At 42.4% G+C, this 22,502-nt stretch overlaps 1 protein-coding gene across 1 annotated transcript in view; it reads left to right on the top strand.

Annotated features, from left to right (window-relative positions):
* Positions 1-22,502, top strand: part of ADAMTS13 (ADAM metallopeptidase with thrombospondin type 1 motif 13) — a 1,149,238-nt gene that overhangs the window by 764,778 nt on the left and 361,958 nt on the right. Inside the window, exons 22-23 of the mRNA XM_044058222.1 lie at positions 2,298-2,477; positions 3,520-3,709. Coding sequence (XP_043914157.1) covers positions 2,298-2,477; positions 3,520-3,709 — 370 coding nt within the window. The remainder of the gene's footprint in view (positions 1-2,297; positions 2,478-3,519; positions 3,710-22,502) is intronic.

Raw genomic sequence — 22,502 nt, 5'->3', positions numbered from 1 at the left:
TGCAGCAACCCCTCTGCGGAAAGACACCACCAGAGATCTATTCTGTCACCTCTCCTCTTTTCTAGCTACGTTAGCAAACTCTCTTTTGATTCACCCCATCTTTCTCATCTGCGTTATGCTGATGTCTTGGTTCTACTCCTCTAACCATTGTCTCTTCTCTTGAACTCAAATTTTAGGCTGATTTTCATGCCCTTATTCAATGGGTTAGTGATAAACAATTACTGCTTAACTCCTCAAAACAAAGTCAATGCTTTTTGGTACTGGGCAAAAAATCATTTCTATCTCCAGACTTCTACAAATACTCTGTCATCTGAGTAACACTATTAAAAATGTTACTTCAGTTAAATACCTAGGGATTTGGTTGGACCTCTTTCTAAAGTTCTGTTTCCACCTGGACTACACACACACACACACACACACACACACACACACACACACACACACACACACTCACACACACACACACACACACACACACACACACACACACACAGACACACACACACACACACACACACAAAACCAACTCTGTCCTATTCTGTGCCAATGTGATCCCCCCCTCTTCTTTATAGACCAAGTAGGAATGTTGTAAGCTAAGGTATCTTACTGGCTCTGCTAGGATATGGTCTCCCACTGATTGATGCAACCTATAAAAGAAATGCATCCACCTTTCACTTCATCTCAAATGCCATATGCAGATTCATCACTTTTTCACCAAGAAATGAATACCACTGCAAAACCACTGAAAAATCTAACTGGCTACCTGTAAAACAACAAGTTGACTTTCTACTCACCTCTTAGCTGTTTAAACTTATCAAGAATGAGACCTTCCACATACTAGCTTCCAGACTATTCAGAAATTCAGCAACATACAATCTTAACCACTTAGGTCTTCTCCTTCAAATCCCACAGAGTAGACTTCAACGTGCAGACTATGCTTTCTCAGTCCTTGGTCCTAAACTGTGGACAGCTCTCTTTTCTTTTCTTAAAGATAATTCTTCTTAACCCATTTTCTGATCAGAACTAAAAGCACTTAGAAGGCTCTAGGAAAATGCAACCCCAGCTCTCTCTGGTCATATAACCTAGCTCCTGCCTACCGTTCTTCCCTCTGCATATCTTGCTCCGCTTTTCATTATGATTCTTTTAGCATGCCAAGCCTGATATCCACTCCGTATATGATACATCCATATTTTTGTTATGACAGTCACTCTGTATATAATGTCAGGCATCTATTGTCTTTATAACCTCAAGACAAGTCTGATATTCACTATGTTTATAATAAATGTACATATTGCATTTTATCATTCATTCCCTAGTTGATATATCTATTGTGTTTACTCTTTTTACTATTTTTTGTTTTTGCAGTGTTTAGTATTTTATATAGATGTGAGATTGATTGACTCGGGGTATCACCAATATTAGCAGCAGTATAATAATCAGAAGCAGGGGGGTGTGAGCATTCAGGTAAATCAAAGACAGCCAAAAGTGATGGAAAGCAAATGAAGTAGTACATCCAAAACATGGCAACTTATGCCAGTACCTTAGATTGTGACCCAAAAAAAGTACAATATTCTATAAATGCTCGTGCTGAGTGATCATGACAGCACATTAATATTAGATAATAAGGTTTTATCCAGCTAGTCTTTATGTTTTGCTTTTTAGACTATAGTCAAGAGGAAATGTTTAATTACTTGTACATATAGGTTTGAGGTTAATTTTGCCATGCCACCTCTGGAGTGCTGCAGTATTTAAGATATAGAGTACAATTTGTACATTATTACTGTAGTATACAGTAAGCGCATATAAGGAAATGTTCAACGTTATGTTAACTCTATTAATATTTAATTGCTGCGGTGGTGCAGCAGTTAGCATTGTCACCTTACAGCAAGAGGTTCTCCCGTTCGATTCTCGGCTGCACTGCCTTCTGTGTGGAGTCTGCATGTCCTCCCCGCAGTCAAGTGACATTTAAAGACATGCAGGTAGATGCATTTGTGAATGGGTGTGCCTTCTTTGAAGGTTGGGAGTCGGGCTGGCAACTCGACACCGTAAAAATCCACTGCCAATCATTAGCGGACCAGAGTTCTGCTGTGGCATCCCCTAACCGGGAAAAGCCGAAAGACTTTACTATTAATATTGCAGCATTTTGCAAAAGATCAGCATAATGTAAGTTAGCGCTGTTAATCTTGCAGTATTTTGAAACAGGTCATTTTCTATAAAGTGCCATGTAATATTCGACTTATTTCTTGTAGACGTTTGTCTTCTTGCATATAAAAAACAATCCTTTTTTCTTATTTTAGATGGAAGATCCAAGCACAATCCCCATGCAGTGTTTCCTGTGGTGGTGGGTTGATGCAAAGAGAGGTGGTGTGTGTCCAAGAAGAGCTAAGATCTGACAAAGTAGTACCAAATGAAGACTGTGACTCTACAACTCAGCCTCGCCTCACAGAACCTTGCAACATTAATCCATGCCCTCCAAGGTATCAGCAAAACTTACCCCAGAAAAAAGTAATGAAGACATTGTGAGACAAATATAATATTGTTTTCAGAGTGTTGCCCATGTCTTCTACATCTGTTATCTCATTTAGAAACAGACAGAGACTTTTAGTTACCAGTGTTTAGTATCATTCCTGAGGTCAACACATGTATATGTTGCAGGATACAGGTATATGTTATTGCAAAATATTTCCTTATATGAAACATACATTAATCACAGAGAATAATACATGTGTATACAAGTCAGATAATGGTGGAACACATCTGTAAAATAAATGTTTAGATTTGTTTTTAATTTTTTTTTGTCTAATGGTTTGATAATTTATCACAACATTATTTAGAATCATCAGACAAGGTATAAACTGCTGATGACAAGTAAAAGGTTATGGTAGTAAGTGATGAAAAGGGAGCCCTAACAGAGATTATAGGTCACCTCTGTGTGTACACTCACTCAAAACTTCTTACCATAGACAGAACTGTCATGTTCTCCACCTCGTGGCATAAAAAAAAAAAAACGTTGCAAGCCTCCATTCGTGCTGCTTTTTCAGACAGCTAGTTCTCTCCAGGGTCTAGACACCAGAATATTGCTTCATGTGTTAGCAGACAGTTGGCTCTAATCTGTATGGTAACAGTCAGGACAACCAGGTGATAGTAGTAAGCTGAAAAATATTTTTTTCTTAATGTAATTATGAGTAGGTCTTAATAAAGTACAGGATGGCATGCACCATCACTTCATGAAAGCAGACTACTGAACTTTTGTATCATACATGCCCAGGAATAGCTCTGCTCTGGAATTATGGGTATTGTTTCCAAACCCATCTCCCATGTTATTACAGTGCTTGCTGGTAGAAAGGCGATGTTTTCAAGGCAAATTTGAGATATTTCCTAATAGTGTATAAACGTTACTAAAATGCATTTGAAGATGGCAGGCATAATATTTGCTTTATAACTATATGTCAGATAATGAAATATACCTGTTTTGATTTGGTACAATGAGTTAATAGTCGGCTTTCTTCTGTCATTTAGCTGGACCATATCTGAAGCAGGAAATTGTTCTGCTGTTTGCGGCCATGGTGTTGTCGAACAGAAGGTGATCTGTGTTCAGTTTCACAACGGTTCCTTTACCAGAGTAGACGAAAATCAGTGCACATTTGCAGAAAAGCCTGCAAACTTTGTGGAGTGTGTGGTCGACATCTGCCCATTAGGATGGGATGAGGTAAGTTATTCTCATCAGCTTGTTTATTCTTCTTAGAAAGTACCAAAAAGCTAGAAGTCATACTCCTTAGGAAATTGTACATGGCTGTATTTTGAAACACAGCTGACAAACCAAGACAGTTTAAGAAGATTAATCTAAGAAGATTAATCTTAACTAAATTTGACAAATATTTTTGCATTATGTTGTGATACCAGGAATAAACTACAAAAGGCACAGTTATACAAGGCCAGTATGTTGCATAAAATAAACAACTAGCTTTTTGCTGCAGTATAAAATTAGATCATATTTTAACTGGAGAGCCATAACACAGTAAGAACAACACACTGGCATATCATGGTGTACCATTCTTTATAAAGATGCTCAGCTAAAAGTGCAACAAATATTGCACAAAATGTATCATAAACTGCCTTATTAAGATAGGTTCAACTGATTTGTCTTGTGTATCTGGAAAAGAAAAATTGTGACAGAAAAACAGGCAATGAATATTTGGGATGATTTATTCTACTGCACCATCCTTGTAAATTGTAAGTCACTTATGTTAAGTGCTACTGGTATGATGCACTGTGTTAGGTAAATATAAAGAGATTCTCAATGATATGGTAGACATGATATGGTAGACTATGGACAGACTCAGGCACAGGAAAAGTTAGAAACATTCTAAAGGAAGAGGTACAAGAACTACATGATATTTGAGATGGGGGTGTAATGGCTGCAGAGTGGCTTTGCATTTCTAAAGTACAGGTTGTGCATCTGCACTCAAACTGGAGGACAGGAGAAAAAAGAAATGTGGCAGGATGACTACAAGCTTTTCTAGTAAAGAAGAAGAAGAAAAGAATGCAGTCATCACAATAATGGAACAAATGGAGCACATCTGTAGGGTCATCAGAACTAGGAAGGTTAGATTCGCAAGACAAAAGAGTGGAGAGAAACAAAACAGGAGAAGCGTTGAACATCAGTTGGTAGGTGAGAAAGAGGAGATGAAGCCGTTGAAGTTGTAATTAAAGAATTTGTGTTTGTGATGGTTAATTTTTTTTTCCTGGAACCTACCTAAAAGTAAAGGGACGACAGGTCTCATAGGACATACACAAGAGAAGTGCAATGAACTGGGGAGGTCCTGTAAAGATCTAGGAGAATAAATATTATCTCAGATTTTAGATGGTGTCTTGTGTTTACAGACTAATGAAGTTTAATGAAGAGAAATTTAAAAATCATCTGGTTAAACTGCTTTTTCAGGTGGCTATGATTTAATGTCAAGTGTATAGAACCTTAAAAAGCCTTTCCTATTGCTCAGGAGTATATAGTAGGTAAAGAAGAAAGCATTACATAAATGGTTTACTATCAAAATCAAGAATCACACTTCTTCATGTATGTACTTAGCTGAAAATAAATATTGAAAATAAAAAAGTTATTTCGTCAAAATGACGACAGTGATAATGTCAGTAATTCACAATTCAATATTATTGACATTACCCAGGTTTCCTTGACTGCCAGTGATTTTCTACTTACGTTTTTCAGGGGGGCTGCACCCTCACCCCCCCATACCCCCTGCATATTATATATACAACCTCCAAGATCACATTACAGTGAGGAAAAGGGTAAATTTCCAGATCACCAATGTAGTGCGATCTCCAAGCAGAACGTCAACCTCATATGAGCGAATGTACACTAGCATTCCTAAGGTGGATTAGAACATTTTCAGATCAGCATTATGGAAACTGGGAACCATTTAGATCCCTGGAGCCACACACTCCAGGGATTTAAACCTTGTCATCACAATAAACAAAACATGCTGGAGGGATAGGTTCCTAACCCAGAGACTCCCCAGACTCTGGAATAGACTGCCCATACATGTCAACCAGAGCACCTCTTTGGCCCTCTTCAAAAGGAACCTTGATGATTGAATGGGAAAAAGGAAATTCACCCCGGGGATCACGTCAGTTGCCCTGCTAGACAGGGGTCCAGGGAAGTAAATAGTGTGGGAAGAAATAGCCAGGGAATTGTTATGGATAGGCTTGTAAAGGTCCTAGGGCCGATAGCCTAGTACCAACCTATGAACCATACATTCGACTATCCCAGTTTCGTGTAACTGCCGTTCCACATTTTGATAGTAAACCCTACATAAAATGTGCATAACGTAATGGATAGAAAGAAATTGTGTTTAAATAGGGGTGGTGGTGTTGAGGAGTTGTAAGTGATCTTGTCGAGATCCAGCTGAGGAAGACCTTCACAAACTTCCTAATTCTGAGGTTCATAATATACAATCACGCAGAGATCACTGAGGTGCTCATACCCTTCTTATAGTTTCTTTTATTCATATATTCATTAAAATTGTTTTTAAGTTCATTTGCTCTACTTCTTTTTTCATATTTGATGACAGTTTACTGACTTTACTCTAGTCCTGTAAGGCAAGTTACAAACCTATTTATTCTTTATTTGCATTTATTTCAAACATCGGGAGAATACTCCCAGGCTGTACATTTATTGTATGGTATTAATGGTTGAGGGTGGCAGAATGAGACAGTAAGTAGCACTGTCACCCCATAACAAGATGTTCTCCAGTTTAATTATCAGCTGTGGTGCCTTCTGTGTGGAGTCTGCATGTCTTTTCTATATTATTACGAGTTTTCTCCTGGTACTTGAGTTTCTGCCCACCTCCCAAAGACATACAGTAACATGACTATCAAATCTAAATTGTTCCTAAGTGTGCAAACAATGTGTGATATGAAAGAAGGACCTGGTGATGTACTTCTATTCCATTTTTGCATAGTAAACTCCATGGATGGTGTCCACTGTTGAAGTTGCTATAGGAGTCAGATGTAACTTGCAAATATGAATGGAATAAATTACTAAAATTGCTGACTTGAACACCCATCATATTAAACACTGGATAGATACCCCTTCGTAGTCTGCATTCATCCAAGTAAAAGAGCCTTTGAATTAGTTCCATTATCAAGATTTTTTACTTCACAAATTCTTTTTGTGTGACTTTTACAGCATTTTTTTCTAAGTAGATTAGATTTTTAGTACAAAAGGAGAAGAAAGCAACATTTGCTTTAAATATAGATCTGCAAAGAATTTTTAAAGGCGACTCTTTATTGGGTATAAATATTTGTGATATGTTACAGTCAAATCAACGCTTTAGTGTTTATCTGTAAATCTTTCAAAGTCATTCATCTTAAGCAGTGATTATTAAATTTGTATGGAGAATCTGTACATTTTTTATGAATGGGACTACTGCACACTTACACTGAAATCTGAATTATTTCTAGAGCCTGGTTCAATGTCACAGAAAGAAGGACCACATTTTTGAATTTTATACGTGACTGAGCACTAAACATTTACAGGAGAATTCAAAAACTATTTTTCTGTCAGGCTAAAGCCCCCACACCACCCATACAAGAAGCTACATGCCATTTACCCCCATTACTAATATAACCTACTTTAAGTGTAATGCACCTCTGGAGAATGGGAATTACCCCTTGCAGCAATCTCCACTGAACAGAGTACCTTATCAATCCCAGCAACCTCACAACAGCAGCTGTTGAGAAAAATATTTACTGTAATGAAGCCGCAACCATTTATCCCCATCAGGGTCAAATGACATTAGGTTGAGTATAAAGCTGATCAATTACACATCTTTTTTGCCATCACCAACAAATGTTTTGTTCAGATATGATGCTTTACCTTTATGCTACTGACAACACTAGTGAATTTTAATTTCCATCGCCCACATTTGGATATGCTTGCCACCAGTGGCATTTATTATTATTTTTTTATACTTTCTCTTAAAGTTGTATCTGTTATTGTTTGCTACGTACATAGCTATATAACCACTTAATGATTTTAGCATGCCTGAGTTATATTAATCATTTAAAGACTTTTGCTAAGGCCAGGCTTTGATAGCATGAATGATGCTCAGTGAAAAGCAGATAGGGTCAAAAAATAAAAGAGTAAACACCCTTTGATAAATCCCTGTTGTTCCTGATTTAGTTTTAATTTATTTAACCTTATTTCTTCCCATATTAAAGAATACACAATTTTGTTGGCCTTTACACAAAATGCATGTTAGGTGGTGTAAAAGTTGTCAGGCCTAATTTAGGACCCACTTTGTGAACTGCGGTTGCCAGACCCTATTTTCAAATACTGCCTGTTTGGATAGACTTGTTAAGTATAATTTATACCCATTGCCATTTGATAATAATAATTATATAGCTGCTTAGAAATAACCCTAGAATACTGTCTGTTCTGTGGAACTCATCAATATTCATAGAGTAGCATTATCCTTCCGTATATGGATACCTTCTTCACAGCAGTCTTGTTGAGAGACCCATGCTGGTTTCGGAATCTTACAGGGAAGTCTTTCATATGGTCTGATTACTCCGTTGATCTGAAAAAATTGCTTCTTTAAAAAGGGAGATGTGGATCAGTGGAATAGATTTCTGGAATGGGAGATGGATAAAGAATTCATGGACCATTGAATGAGGGCAATGGGACAGTTGATGAAGGAATAGCAGAGAAGACATTGATGGCAGGAGGTGAAACATTGCATGCACATAGAAGAAACAAGTGATCAGCTTATTATCTTCTGCCATTTAGCAAAATGCAATGTAATGTAATATGAAAATATCTGGGTTGAAATATTAGTATATTGGCTAGTCAAGCAATAAAAGATAAAATCGGACTTCAAGTGAGCAGACCTCAGGAGGCCATTAACGCAGAATGGTATTAGAAAAGTAAAAATGAGAAAGCTGAGGGAAGGAGAATATGACCAAAGGTCACCAGAGGAGTACACTTATGAGAGGTGGCACAGGGAATGCTGACAGGAGAAATCTGGAGATGCAGCTGTAAATGGAGTACAAGGAGACAGAAGCAAAGGGTGAATGACAGGAGAAGATAGCAGTGACAAGGGATGAAGGGAAGACAGAGCAGATATGGCTGTCTAAGATGCAATATCAAAAGGAAAGCAGGAAGGGCGTTTGCCAAAAGCAAAATGATATGGGCAGGGATGAAGGCGAGAGAGGGGGGGGGAGAGAGAGAGAAAGAGAGAGAGAGAGAGGATTGGAGATATCTTGGGAAAGGGCACACAAGGGCAGCAAAGGAATCAGATGTTACACAAGGAAGGTAGTAAACAAGAGAGGAGGCACAGTGATAGTGGAGTGGAAAGGATGCTAATACGAGAGTAGTGGTATTTTTATTTATTCATTTATTTATTTTAATTTGTTAACCAGAATTGAGCACTGAACTCAAGGGACCATTTACAGGTTCTTCCTGGAATACAAGGAAGATATTTTAAAATATAAAATTTCCATAACAAGCAAGTAAACGATACAATTCAAATAGTCATTACACAAAATCAAATAAGATCCCATTAATCTAAATGTCTCACACCTCCCCAGGCCAGAGCTCAAGTGGATGAACTCAGTTCACCAAAACTTATGCTAACTGAAATGTTTAACTTATTTTTATTGGAAAAAACATCAAGCAGTTTGATGACAGGACTTGCTCAATAACTGTATTCTGGCATGCTGCTTACATCAATTGCTTACATTTCCACTCTGTATTGTAAGCTTGAAAATGTACCTGCTATGCATCAACATACCGTAAATGCTGGGCATCAGCAGTGACAAACAGCTGGTATTATAGGAATGGCCTAATTACTCATAAGCTTGTTTGCCATAAATGTGACTGCTTGTCTAGTAGCAGTTTCTTAAACTGCAATTTTGTGTAGGAAAGAAGAAACAGATTTGCATGTCAGAATTTTATAATGTGTGATATCAGTAAAGATAAAATAACCCACACTTTATGCAGACATTCTTTGGAAGCTGTTCACTGTTGTGCTTTTAGATTCTAAATTGTATCTGTATTATATAGTCATCCTCTGAATGATGTCCTCCCCAGTAAGCTTTTTAATCTTATCACACTTGGGTTATCTGCCTGCAGGTAGCCCACAATCAGCCCGAATACCAGAGTCTTGGGATTTCTGCATCAGTTGCTGTTGCCTTTTCCATGACATCAGGTGGTCAGGGGTATAAAATATGCAGCCGATGCCATTAAATCAGTCTTTCTTGCTGAGAAGGAGCCCGAAGCAGAAGCATTTCGCAAGTGCCAGTTGGCCACTACCTGAAATTTTCATTTTTTCGAGTTTCAGACCTGAAGTCTTCTAAAGTTAAGTACCCCACTGGGGATTCTTTTTTCTTGCTCTAACCGATGTCAGAAAAAATTAACAATTGTCTTGCCTGTGGAAAGCAAATACCTCACAGAGATTTTTATTCTTACTGTGTCACCTGTGTAGGCCCAGAGTACGACATCCCTCGCTGTCAGTTTTGTGCCTCGTTTAATGCCCGAACCATTCGTCGTCGGGATATTTTTGTAGCTAAATTCTTTCGGTCTCATTCTCCATATTCCAAAATGGCTTTGGTAAGCCATCCGACTACCGATCTTCCGAAAAAGCGCAAAGACAAAGACAGAGACAGACCACAAAGGTCAGAAACTGCCAGCAATGCTTCTGCTAAGCTAGTTGCCAGTCCGCCGATGCTCAGTGAGGCGCCTTTGCAGCCCCTGATGCCCACTTCTACAGATTTGCAGGCCTCTGCTGAGACCCATTTGGAGTCTGGTGTGCCGCGAGATACTTCTTCGACTATGGAACCTGTGGATGTCTCTACCCTTGGATGGGTCCGGAGCCGCTATGCAGGCACCGGCTTCTGAGGGTGTATTCCGACCTACCAGTATTCATATTAAACTGACAAATTCATTTCCAACTAAAACTACTGAGTTTCTCAGGCCCAGAGTTTGCACTATGCCTAGAAAACCGACATTCAAATTGCATGCTCAAGCTCCACTGCCACAAAAACAAATGCTTAGAATGGCTGAAGACCTTATTACTCTAATTAGAGGAAGCCAGCCTTCCCCTGCCAAAAGACAAAGAATTGAATTTCCTTCTGATTCTACAGACCAGGAGTCTGATAACTCTGACCCTTCTGATTACCAGGACATACCCTTATCTACCTATGAGGACTCAGATGCAGAGGAATCCATTCCCTATGCCTCCCCTCCAGAGGATTTTTCTTTTGGTGAAACCTTGCATACCTTAAGAGAGCACTTCCCCTGGGAATGCCAGGACTATCCTCAGTACAAAAAGGGACTCAGGGAATTTTTAGATTTGCCACAGCACAGGCCTCTAGCTATACCCCCTGTCCTGGATATTGTAGATGATGTCTTCTTGGAGTTCAGTCTTACTCCTGACAGCTTACCACCAGCTCCTAGAAAACCTGACAGGTACTACAGGTACCTGACTCTCACAAATTTCTCTTTAGGAATCCTACTGCGGATCCATAGACTATTTCCCAGGGACCTAAAGGCATTAAGGCTACTATAGCCAAAAAACCCTACCCCGTCAGACAGGGATGCTAAAGCTTTAGACAGATGGGGTAAGAAGGTATATACCTCTGCAACTCTTGCCATCAAAGCTTTGAATTGCCAGTTTCACATGTTGAAGTCCCAGCAACATATTATGAAACTAATTAAACAAAAAATGGTGTTACTTCCAGATACTGCAGAAAATAAAGATTTACAAGAGTTAATGCATTCTGCAAAACAAGTTAGTAAATATAATTTGCAGTGTGGGTTTGATGCCTTAGAAGCATCTTGCAGGGCTGCTGTCACTGGGTCTGTACTGAGAAGGCATGCTTGGCTAAAGGAACAAGTCTTGCCTGATCATGTCATAGCAAAATTACTAGATGCTCCGTTAAATCAGGAGAGTTTGTTTGGCACAAAAACAGAAGAAGTTCTTAAAAAGATGGAAGAAAAAGCTAAATCTATGCAAACCGTCAAAGATTTCTTACAAGTGCAGCCACCTAGATTCAGTAGGCATTGGGACTTCAAAAAACTGGTTCTTTTCAGTCCCTCTCAAGCCTTCTCAGTTCAAACCCAGGGGAAAAAGACCACCAATACTACAGTCTCAGGGTATGCAGAGATATAAACAATGGAGTGTTTCCACCTCAAAACCAGGGAGTGGTAAGCCACCCCCATATTGAAAAAGTTCACAATGACTTTCCAATTATCCTTTCCAGCCATGCTCAAGTACTTGCGCCCCTAGGAGGAAAACTCGCCCTTCATGAAAAAAACTGGATGTCCATTACTCAGCACCGATGGGTTCTAAACATTGTATCCTAGGGATACAGATTCTACTTCCACTCACTGCCAACTCCAAGTGGGTTGCCAGACCTTCCTCCAAACCAGTGGGCAGACGCACAAAAACAAGTACTTTCCCTTCTCCATATCAGGGCTATTCAACCTGTTCCAGTAGAACAGAGGGGACAGGGTTTCTACTCCAGACTGTTCCTGGTGCCCAGAAAAGAGGGCTCTTGGCACCCTATCCTGGATCTATCTATTCTCAACACCTTTCTGGTGGTCCCAAAATTCAAAATGCTTACATTGCAACAGCTTCTTCCTTTGCTAGCCAAGGATGCCTGGTTACTCACCCTAGACTTAAAAGAAGCTTATCTGCACATCTCCATAAGGGAGTCTTGCAGCAAATATCTACATTTCAGGGCAGGCTCTATGCACTATCAGTTCTCTGCACTTTCCTTTGGCTTATCTACTGTGCCCAGAGTATTCACAAAATGCCTGGCTCCAGCCATTGCATACTGCAGGCAGAGAAATATTCAAATCTACCCATACTTGGATGATTGCCTGATTCAGGTGGACAGTCAGGAATTGCTACTTCAGCACCTGGCATTTGTAAAAGGACTTCTAACTTCACTGGGATACACCATCAACGAAAAGAAATCACAACTGGTGCCCAGCCAACAAATTGTATTCCTGGGAGCAAGCTTGAACACAACTTCCCAGATGGCATTCCTCACTCCAGAAAAGCAGGTCCATTTGACAAACTTTTTCAAACTAATGGCCAACAAAACCCAGCTATCTGCAAGGAAAATACTGCAAGCCCTAGGATTCATGGCTTCATGCATTCTGCTAATTCTATATGTGAGACTGCATATGAGGAAACTTCAATGGTACTTAACAAATCTCTGGTGTCAACATTCTCAGGACCTGGAAACTGTGATTCCTATCATACCTTGCCTAAGGTCAGAGTTCCTTTGGTGGGCAGAAGCATGCAACCACAACAAGGGACTTCCTTTCACTCAACCCCTCACCGCCCAAACCCTGACAACAGATGCATCAGACTATGCATGGGGGGCTCACATAGCAGGCAAATGCATTCAAGGCAAATGGAGCCCAGAACAAATTCCCCTGCATATCAATCAAAAAGAGATGCTAGCTGTACCAAATGCTCTGACAGTCTTCAAATACCTTATCCATCCAGGGCAGCTCCTGATAAAGACAGACAACACCACAGTTATGTGGTACATAAACAAGCAGGGAGGAACTCATTCTTACCCACTCTGCAGGTTAGCCATGGCTCTATGGAACACAGCCTTGAGCATCCAAGTGCACCTACAAGCTCAATTCCTGCCAGGCAAGCAAAATTCACTGGCAGATGACTTAAGCAGAAATATACTGGACCCTCACGAGTGGAAACTGGACCCCAACTCATTCGAACTTCTAACCCAGAGGTGGGGAACACCAGAGGTGGACCTTTTTGCCTCCCCCAAAACCACCAATTGAGCAAATTTTGCACCAGGAACCCTCACAGCAGAGCCTGGAAGGTGGACACTCTTCTTTACATGGGAAAACCTCTCAATGTATGCCTTTCCTCCTCTGCCCCTCTTCTCAAGAGTACTACTCAAGATCAAACAGGACAGGCCAAGGGCAATCATTATTGCACCAGACTGGCCACTCCAGCACTGGTACCCACTCCTACTCAGTCTGACAGCAGTGCCATCCTGGCACCTACATCACACACCTTCCCTGCTGTCTCAGCAAGAGGGACATATTTTGCATCCACAGCTGCAAATCCTAAACCTTGCAGCCTGGCTTATTCCCTAAATACACCACCAGCATCCCTCAGCAAACAGGTGCTGGATGTCATCCTTGAGGCCAGAAAGCCTAGTACTAGGAAATCCTATGCTGAAAACTGGAAAATATATTGTTATTGGAGTCAGTCTCAAGGAGAGGACACAGCTGTGCCCAACTTACCTCAAATCCTTGGTTATCTAGCAGAGCTGCTCCACAGAGGCCTATCCTTCTCATCCATTAAGATTCATGCCTCTGCCATCTCAGCTCATTATAATACTGAGCCTCCTCTCTTTTCTCACCCTCTCATCAAACAGTTCCTGAGAGGAGCAAACAATTTAAGGCCCCAACCTGGGACCTTAACTTTGTACTGGAGAAGATCACACTTCCCCCTTTGAACCTGCTGCTTCAGCAGAGTTAAAATTCCTCTCTTAGAAAACATCCTTACTTCTAGCTATTACTTCAACAAGAAGAGTGTCTGAGTTACAGACACTAATGGCGGTGGAGCCCTTCATTGTTTTCCATGCTGACAGGGTTTCCCTCAGGACTAATCCTTCCTTTATGCCCAAGGTGGTATCCAGTGTAGCTCTAAACCAATCCATCCATTTGCCAACCTTTTTCCCTAATCCTCAGAATAAAGGGGAAAAGATCCTGCACTCCTTGCATGTGCACAGACAGCTCAGGTTCTACCTTGACAGGACTAAGCCTTTCAGAAAATCTGACCAGCTGTTAGTCAGCTTTGGTACAGGGGCAGAGGGCAAGGCCATTTCAAAGCAAACCATTTCCAAATGGATAGCACACTGCTTCCATTTCTGCTATGAGCACCATGCAAAACTTACCCCTCTGGGGATCAGAACTCATTCCACTAGAGCTACTTCAACCTCTACTGCATTTCTCATGGGAGTCCCTACCAGGGACATCCTGGAAGCTGCAACCTGGAGTTCTGTACACATCTTCACCAAGCATTACCACTTACCTGTTTTTTCTAAATCCAGAGCTGGATTTGCTACAGCAGTCTTACAAGGACTGCTAGCCAGCCCTAACACCTCTTGACTGCCGCCACCCTTCCTCAGCTTTGGGAATCAACCCAAGTGTGATGACTGCAACATTGAAACATGAAGAACATAGTACAGTTGTGTACACTTACCATAAATGTAGATGGTCGAGTGTATTCACTATTGCAGTCCTGGTTTCACTCCCTCCATCCCCCTGGTTTCTTATATCCTTTCTTCCTATCCTCTTTATGGCCATATTTTATGGCAGGGGTATTTACTTTTTACTGGAGGTGTTCCACACCAAGTAATAGCTTCCTATTTTGGGGGCTCCTGACATTTGGGGCAAGAAAAACTGATGTATTGGCATCAGCTGCATGTTTTATACCCCTGATGACCTGACATCATGGAAGAGGCGACAGCAGCCGACGCAGAAATCCCAAGACTCTGGTATTCGGGCCAAGTGAGGGCTACCTGCAGGCAGATAACCCAAGTGTGATGACTGCAACAGTGAATACACTCAAACATCTACATTTATGGTAAGTGTAAACAACTGTACTTTACCATCACTCACATATCTGGCACACCTCCCAACTGTATCATGTATGATGTTCACTGGGAGGGATTTCCCACAGGGTCATTTACTTGGAAGATACAGGTCATGCACTGGATCCCTGGCTGATGACAGCCAGCAGAAATGCACACACACCTGCTGAAGAATGCCATAATGAGGCACATACTCAAACCAGAAATACCATAGAGCATGTGTTTTGGCTGCTGACATCATGGTTCCATTGCCTAGATAAATCTGGGATAGCTCTGTGGTACAATTCACATGCATGTACTGAAATATTCAGTGTATATGCCATACTACACATCATCATCATCCTGAGAAAACAACTTCAGCAGGCTCAACAAGGGGAAGGGACACACATCCCACCACTAATAGCAAGGTCACCACAGCCATACACAGGTAAGGAGTTGAGTCAGAAGGGGGAACCGGCAGCTACTATGGGTTTAGGCAGATGTAAGCATGCTCAATATGCCCTCACATTGTCTAAGAGACGATGCATACCACACTCAGTCAGCACCTAAGGAGGCTAAAATCTTCCTCCTATGTACATACATACAGTAACATGGATGCCAGACAACTCTCACAATTTTTACCTACCACATAATGGCTGTGTACTGCAAGCATCAGACAGAGTCAGCCCTGAACTAGAAGTGTTGCAAGTCCTGGATTTACAAGGTAAGTGTTGAACCTGTAGTGTATTGTGTAATAATATGAATGATTGGTATATCCTTGCATGTTGTTACTTGGTAGTGTAAGCAAGTAAAAGGCGGGTGATTTGTACAGAAATAACTTTAACATGTGACAGCAGAGACTTATGTGACTTATATGTGTCCATTATCAAGTAGTAGGCCTCAGGCATGAAAAATTCACACAGTCATACCTCAGAAAAGTACTGATGGTCACCGGATGCTCTCAGTTTAGCACCATATGTTTGTAATGAAAAATCATTAAGGAGAGAAGTTAGAAAGTAGTGAGACACATTTCAGTTTCAGACTTCACAATGTTCACAAGATCATTAACAATACTGATGCATAAAATGTTTGATGCTATCAACTGTCTAACTTTCTGAGACCAATATAAGTCAAGGGTACACATACCAATTCAACATCACAAATTCAGATAGACTAAGCACTAAGTCATCTATGCATCCTGAGCATCAGATACAAATGTTATGTATCGCTGAATCCAAAGGATAGAAAACAGGGATATGGCACAGTAATCATCACTTGCACAGGGTGTCGTGTAGGGGAACAGGAAGTCTAGGGTGACACAAAAGGTTGGTGAGTGTATGTGAGTAAGAACAAGAAGCAGGCAGATATTTGTATAAAGTAACAAATGGCCAGTGAGACAAAATGAGCTTTCAGCTTCAAGGGTGAACCATGTATCTGGTGTGTGTATTTCTGTATGGGTCCTCCAGGTGAAACTGATTTGTGAGTGACTGCATAAACACAACCAAGCTCTGTGCTAGCTCTATGTCTTGGTATGTTGGACAGGTGTGAGCTGTGCATGGTAGAGGTGGCCGTTCATCATTGTCATACCTGACCATGAGAACTGGCTCTGCCAGGAGTTGCACTGGTATATCCACACCCACAGTCAAATGCACTGCTGCTATCTGAATGTGACTGATGGTCTGCTGCCCTCATGAGAACACCCAGACCCACAACCCCATGGCCTGCCATGTCTGGGTATGGACAGCTTAACCACAAATGGAGAAGCGGAAGTACTGCAACTATGAAAACATGATCAGGCATGGCCACATCGGCTAACAGCAAATGATGTGGCTGACCTATGAACACATGGATGCTGTACCCCTCACAGCAGGCACTCCATGACAGACACCAGCCATTCAAACATGTCATTCATCCAATCCACTGAATTGGCAGCATGGTGGAGGCAGTCACGTATGTCAGCCTGTACCACATCTATAACCCTAAGTATTTCTCTGGAGGACCTATGGGAACATCCCTGTGCCTGCATGGTGGCCCTAAACATATGTTGGGTGGCATGGGAAGAGACACCAGGATCAGGTGGAAGATGGACAGCAGGCCTCCTCTGAGCACCCCTAACAACCTTCCTGCCTGATACCTCGCCCACACTTTGTTTATGGCCAGAGTCAACAGGCACTGAAGCCTCAGTAATCACACTTCCTTGATCGAGTGTCTCAACCTCCACCTATCCAATACCTGAGGGCTTACTGGAAGGGGTAAGCATATGCCTACTGGCTGTGTCCGATAGAATTACAGATGATGGCTGAATGTCAACCTCAGTGTCAGATTCAACCTCTGCACCCTCTGACTGTGCCTATGTTTGGCCACTATCATCATCAGAGTCTACTGATACTCTGACAACATATGGTAGAAATCCCAGACTTCCACTGTCAGGATCACCAGTGATAATAAGCAACAAACACAGGAAAAAAGGAATCCCTACACTACTATAAACAAACTAACAGTGGTGCCACTCTTACAGACAGTACAGCAATACACACAAGTCCTGACACCAACATCACAAAAAGAAGTTATGTCTTACCATAATGTACCATCTGTGTTGTTCATCTTCTTTCATTTATCACTGATGGGTTCGGTTCTGAACCATCGGCACTGAGTCAGCCTTTTTACCAAGCTCGCACCAGCCAAAAAAACTCTTGAGCTAAGTCTCTACCAGAATGCCCTTCTCCCTGTTACCACAGATTGAGTTTGCTAGAGAAAAAGAAGTAAATCTGAGGCCACTTCTGCGCAAATACCCTAAGGCACCACTTAGACCCAAAGCATCCCCCAGGAGCCTTTGGAGGGGTAAGGAGGGTGGGAAGTGATGAATGAAAGAAGATGAGCAACACAGATGGATCATTATGGTAAGACATAACTTCTTTATCTGATGTTAATCTTCTTTCCATTCATCACTGATGGGACAGAATTCCAAGCTACCTTGAGGTCCATGGGCGGCCCTTATGGAAGATCATTCCTGAGTACCATTGAGCCGAAGTCAGCTCTCCCTCTGGAGACCAGGTCCAATTTGTAATGATTGATAAAGGTATGAGACTTATCCCAAGTAGCTGCTGCGCAGATGTCATCCATGGAAGCCCTGGAATGAAAAGCTATAGATGTTGCCATAGATCTAGTGGAGTGAGCTTTAACTTTTGGCATAGGTTCATTATGGAGGGAATAGATGAAATGTATGCAGTCCCTTAGCCATTTTGATAATGTAACGTTGGAAACAGCATCTCCCATTCTGGGCCCAGAAAAAGAGATGAAAAGTTGTTCAGATTTACGGATAGGTTTGGTCCTGTCTAGGTAAAATCTCAGTTGTCTATGTACATCCAAGGAGGGAAGGCAGTACTCTCCTCTACTGGCAAAATTTGGGAAAAACACTGGTAGGCCAATGGTCTGGTTTATGGAGAATTCAGGATGGATTAGGCCGAAGTGATACTCCTGTTTTTATGGAAGACCAGATAGGGCCTCTTGACACACAATGCCTTCAGCTCTGAGACTCTTCTCAGAGACATGATGGCTACCAAGAACAAAGATTTCCAAGACAAAAATTTTAGGTCAGAATTTGCAGCAGGTTCAAAAGGTTTTTGAGTCAAAGACTGGAGGACTAAAGTGAGGTTCCATGGTTCCACAGGTTGTCTGACAGGAGGCCTGATATGAGAGGTCCCCTTAAGAAAGGCCTTGCATAAACATAACAAAATAAGGCGTATGTCATCTATACCATTGTGGAAATTAGACATTGCCATCAGGTGTACCTGTACAGTAGAGGCAGAGGTCCCATTATCAAAAAACTTAGCCAAGTATTGAAGTACTGCAGTTACTGGAGCTGAATACGGGTCTAGCATGTTATCCTTGGACCAGATGGGAAACATTTTCCATTTATCCTGATATAGTCTCCTGGTGGATGGTTTATGAGAGGCCAGAATAATGTCTCGAACAGACGAGGGGAGATTAGCTTGCCTGGCAGCTAATAGAAGTGGAGATTCCTGTCCCAGAGACTTCCCATACTCTGGAACAGGCTACCCATCTATGTCAAGCAAAGTTCTTCATTAGCAATCTTCAAGAAAAATCTTGATGAGTGGATGGGAAATAGGAAATACACCCCGGGGATCATTTCTGTGTCTCTGCTCAACAGTGGCACAGGAAAATAACTTTCTTGGGTGGCATAAGCCAGGGAACCTTGTTGGCTAGGCTTACATAGGCCCTCGGGCTGATAGCCTAGTACCTACCTATGAACCAAGCTGTCAGCTTGAGACTGGACAGATATGGGTGGCTCAACCCTTGGGGGTGATTAATCAGATCTGGAAGAGGGTCCAGAATCCACAGCGGGTATACCAGGTGAGGCCGAAAGAAGGGGAACCAAACTTGTTGAGGCCAGAATGGAGCTATGAGGATCACCTTGCATCTCAGCTGAAGAGCTTTCTTTAGAAATTGTGGAATCAGGGGAATGGGAGGATAAGCGTAAAGAAGTCCCGTGGACCAATCATGCATTAGAGCATCCCTCGGGGATTCCCCGTCTGGGAGAAGTAGGGTGAAATAGCTGCTGCACTTGTTGTTTGATGGGGAGGCGAAATGGTCAGAGCAAGGTTGGCCCCAGTGGCTGAAAATTTCTGTTGCCACATTGGGATTGAGGGACCACTCATGAGGCAGGAGTATGCATCTGCTCTGTTTGTCTGCAATAATGTTGGAGCTCCCCAGGATATGTGTTACTATCAGAAAGCAGGTGGAAGCTATCGCCCATTGCCAAATTTCCATGGCTTCTTGACAAAGGGGGTAGGACTTGGTTCCTCCTTGCTTGTTGATATACCAGACCACTGACATATTGTCTGACTGAATTGCAATTGTCCCGGAAGGGAGAGCCGAATGAATGGCCTGCAATGCTAACAGTTCCAGAACATTGATGTGCAGGTGGGCCTCTGAAGTGGACCATGTGACTTGGACAGTCTTTCACAGGAAATGCCCCCCCCCCCCACCCAATCAGGGAAGCATCCATAGTCACAATGGCTCTGGGCGGAGGGGATTGAACTACTTCTACTTCTGGCCTCATCCACCAAAGAAGGTCCTGTTTGCAGGAGTTGATTATTCAAATCTGATAACAGAGGGGATGGTTGTTTGGGAACCATTGACAAAGAAGGAGCCATATGCAGCTTTGCTAGAGGCACTATTGGAACTGAAGCTGCCATAGACCCTAGGGCTTGAAGGACTTCTCTTGCTGAAACTTTTGTTTGACAGAGTATCACTCGGAGTTGGAGCCTTAATCGGTGGAGTCTGTGATTTGGGAGTGATACTAGACAGGACTGGGTGTTGAACACTGCTCCAATGAATTCTGTTTGTTGCATAGAAGTGAAATCTGATTTCTCCCAATGTATTGTTATTCCCAACCATTTTGCCGGTGAGAGTATAATACAGGGCTGCTACCAGAAGATGCTTGGTGGGGGCGGTGAGGAGCCAGTCGTCCAAATATGGAAACACCCAGAATCCTTGTAGTCTAAAGTGAGCTGTAACCACTGCCATGCATTTCGTGAATACTCTGGGGGCTGTAGAGAGAGACGGAATGGCAGGGCTCAAAATTGATAATGACTGGCCCCAAGCCGGAAGTAAAGCAGACTCCTGGAGTGTTTGTCCATCTTGATGTGGTAATATGCATCCTGGAGATCTATCAAGCACATCCAATCGCCTTCCCTTAAAAAGGGGAGAATGGACTGAACTGTGACCATCTGAAATTTGGTTTGGTTGACAGATTTGTTTAAGCTGCTGAGATCCAAAATTGGCCTCCAGGCCCCTGTCTTTTTTGGCACCAAAAAGAATCTTGAGTAAAATCCGGATCCACGCTGGTCTGGTGGGACTGGTTGGATGACTCTTTTTTGAGACAGCTTTATAATCTCTGAAGCTGCTTCTTCCCTTTGACTGGGTGGAACGTCAGGAAGTTTTCTTGGAAAATTTGACTGACAAGAAAGGGAAATGGTGTAACCTCTGGTAATGATACTCTGCACCTAATGATCAGTGGTGATAGATTGCCAGGCAGCTTAGTCCAGAGAGAAATGACCCCTGACTGCTTCCAGTGGTAAGCGATTGGGCTGCTTCTCAGGAGTGCTGATAAGGCTGTCCAGAGAAAGAGTCCCTGGAGCCTTGGTTATGAAGACCCCCTCTGCCTCTATAGGGGTGTCTTCTGGAATTGTTACCCCCCTGCCTCTGGGGGTATCATTACCATGTGTGGCATGGAAAGGACCCCGAGATTTTTTATGCCACATTTTTTCTCTCCTCAGATTCCTGGAAAAGGTACATTGAGGGTTGGAAAACCATAGGCCTATGGCAGACAGGGTCTTTCCATCTTGCTTGCACCTGGCTACCATGTCCTTCACTTTGGAGCCAAAAAGGGATGAAGCTTCAATTGGAGCATTCAGAAAGGAAGACTTGAAGGGATCCGTAAGGTCACAAATGTGCATCCAGGCATGACGCTTCATAACAATGCCCAAACCTGCTGCTCTAGCTTCCCCTTCGGTCACATGTGACAGCAACCTCATGGACGAGTTAGATATTGATTCTAGGGTTGCAAGCTGTGAGGCCACTTTGTCCCTGACCTCATCAGGCAATTGTCCTGCGAGCATCCCAGAGAGTTCAGAGATCAAGTTCCTCTGGAGCCTCGTAAAATGTGCCAAATAATTCAGGGACTGTATAGCAAAGGTCTTTGATGCAAAAACATGCTTCCCCAGTCTGTCCACTGCCTGGGACTCCCTATTGGGTTGGTGGACAGTAGGACTTTTCTCAGCCAAGTCCTTTTTTATGGCTGCCGCCACCACCATAGCATCAACTTGTAACCCTTTGGACCAATGCGAGTTCTCCTCAGAAGGGGAAAGAATTTTGTCTGGTTTCCAAAGGATCGCCTCAGTGGAAATAGGGTACTTCCAAGCACGCTGCACGATGAGCTGGATGAGCTCATCGGCAGGCACGATCACCCAAGAGGTAGAAGGTCGGGCATGAAAAGTCTGCAGAAACACTAACTCCTCAGACGAATGGTTGGAGGGCTTCCAGTCACCTCTCTGCTTCAACATTTCCAGGATGTCTCTGAAGGAGACATCATCAGGAGGTGACCGTGGGGACCCTTCACCATCATCATAATCCATGTCTTCTCTTAAGGACTCCTCAGGCGAGTCCATGTGCTTACTCTTGCACATCTTCTTTCGAGGGGCTCCTCGGTGGTGGTCTCTGAGGAGGACTCATAAGAGGGGGACCCTGAACAGGAGTGCCCTGTGGCTTATCTGCCCATTGTGCTGGGGGGTGGTCTGTGACAACTGTAGCTCAGGGGGAGAAAGCTGTGGTTC

The sequence above is a fragment of the Protopterus annectens genome, chromosome 16.part0 (assembly GCF_019279795.1).
Source record: "Protopterus annectens isolate FY-2018-M chromosome 16.part0, PAN1.0, whole genome shotgun sequence".
Lineage (NCBI taxonomy): Eukaryota > Metazoa > Chordata > Ceratodontiformes > Protopteridae > Protopterus > Protopterus annectens.
This window is presented reverse-complemented; position numbering and strand designations above follow the sequence as displayed.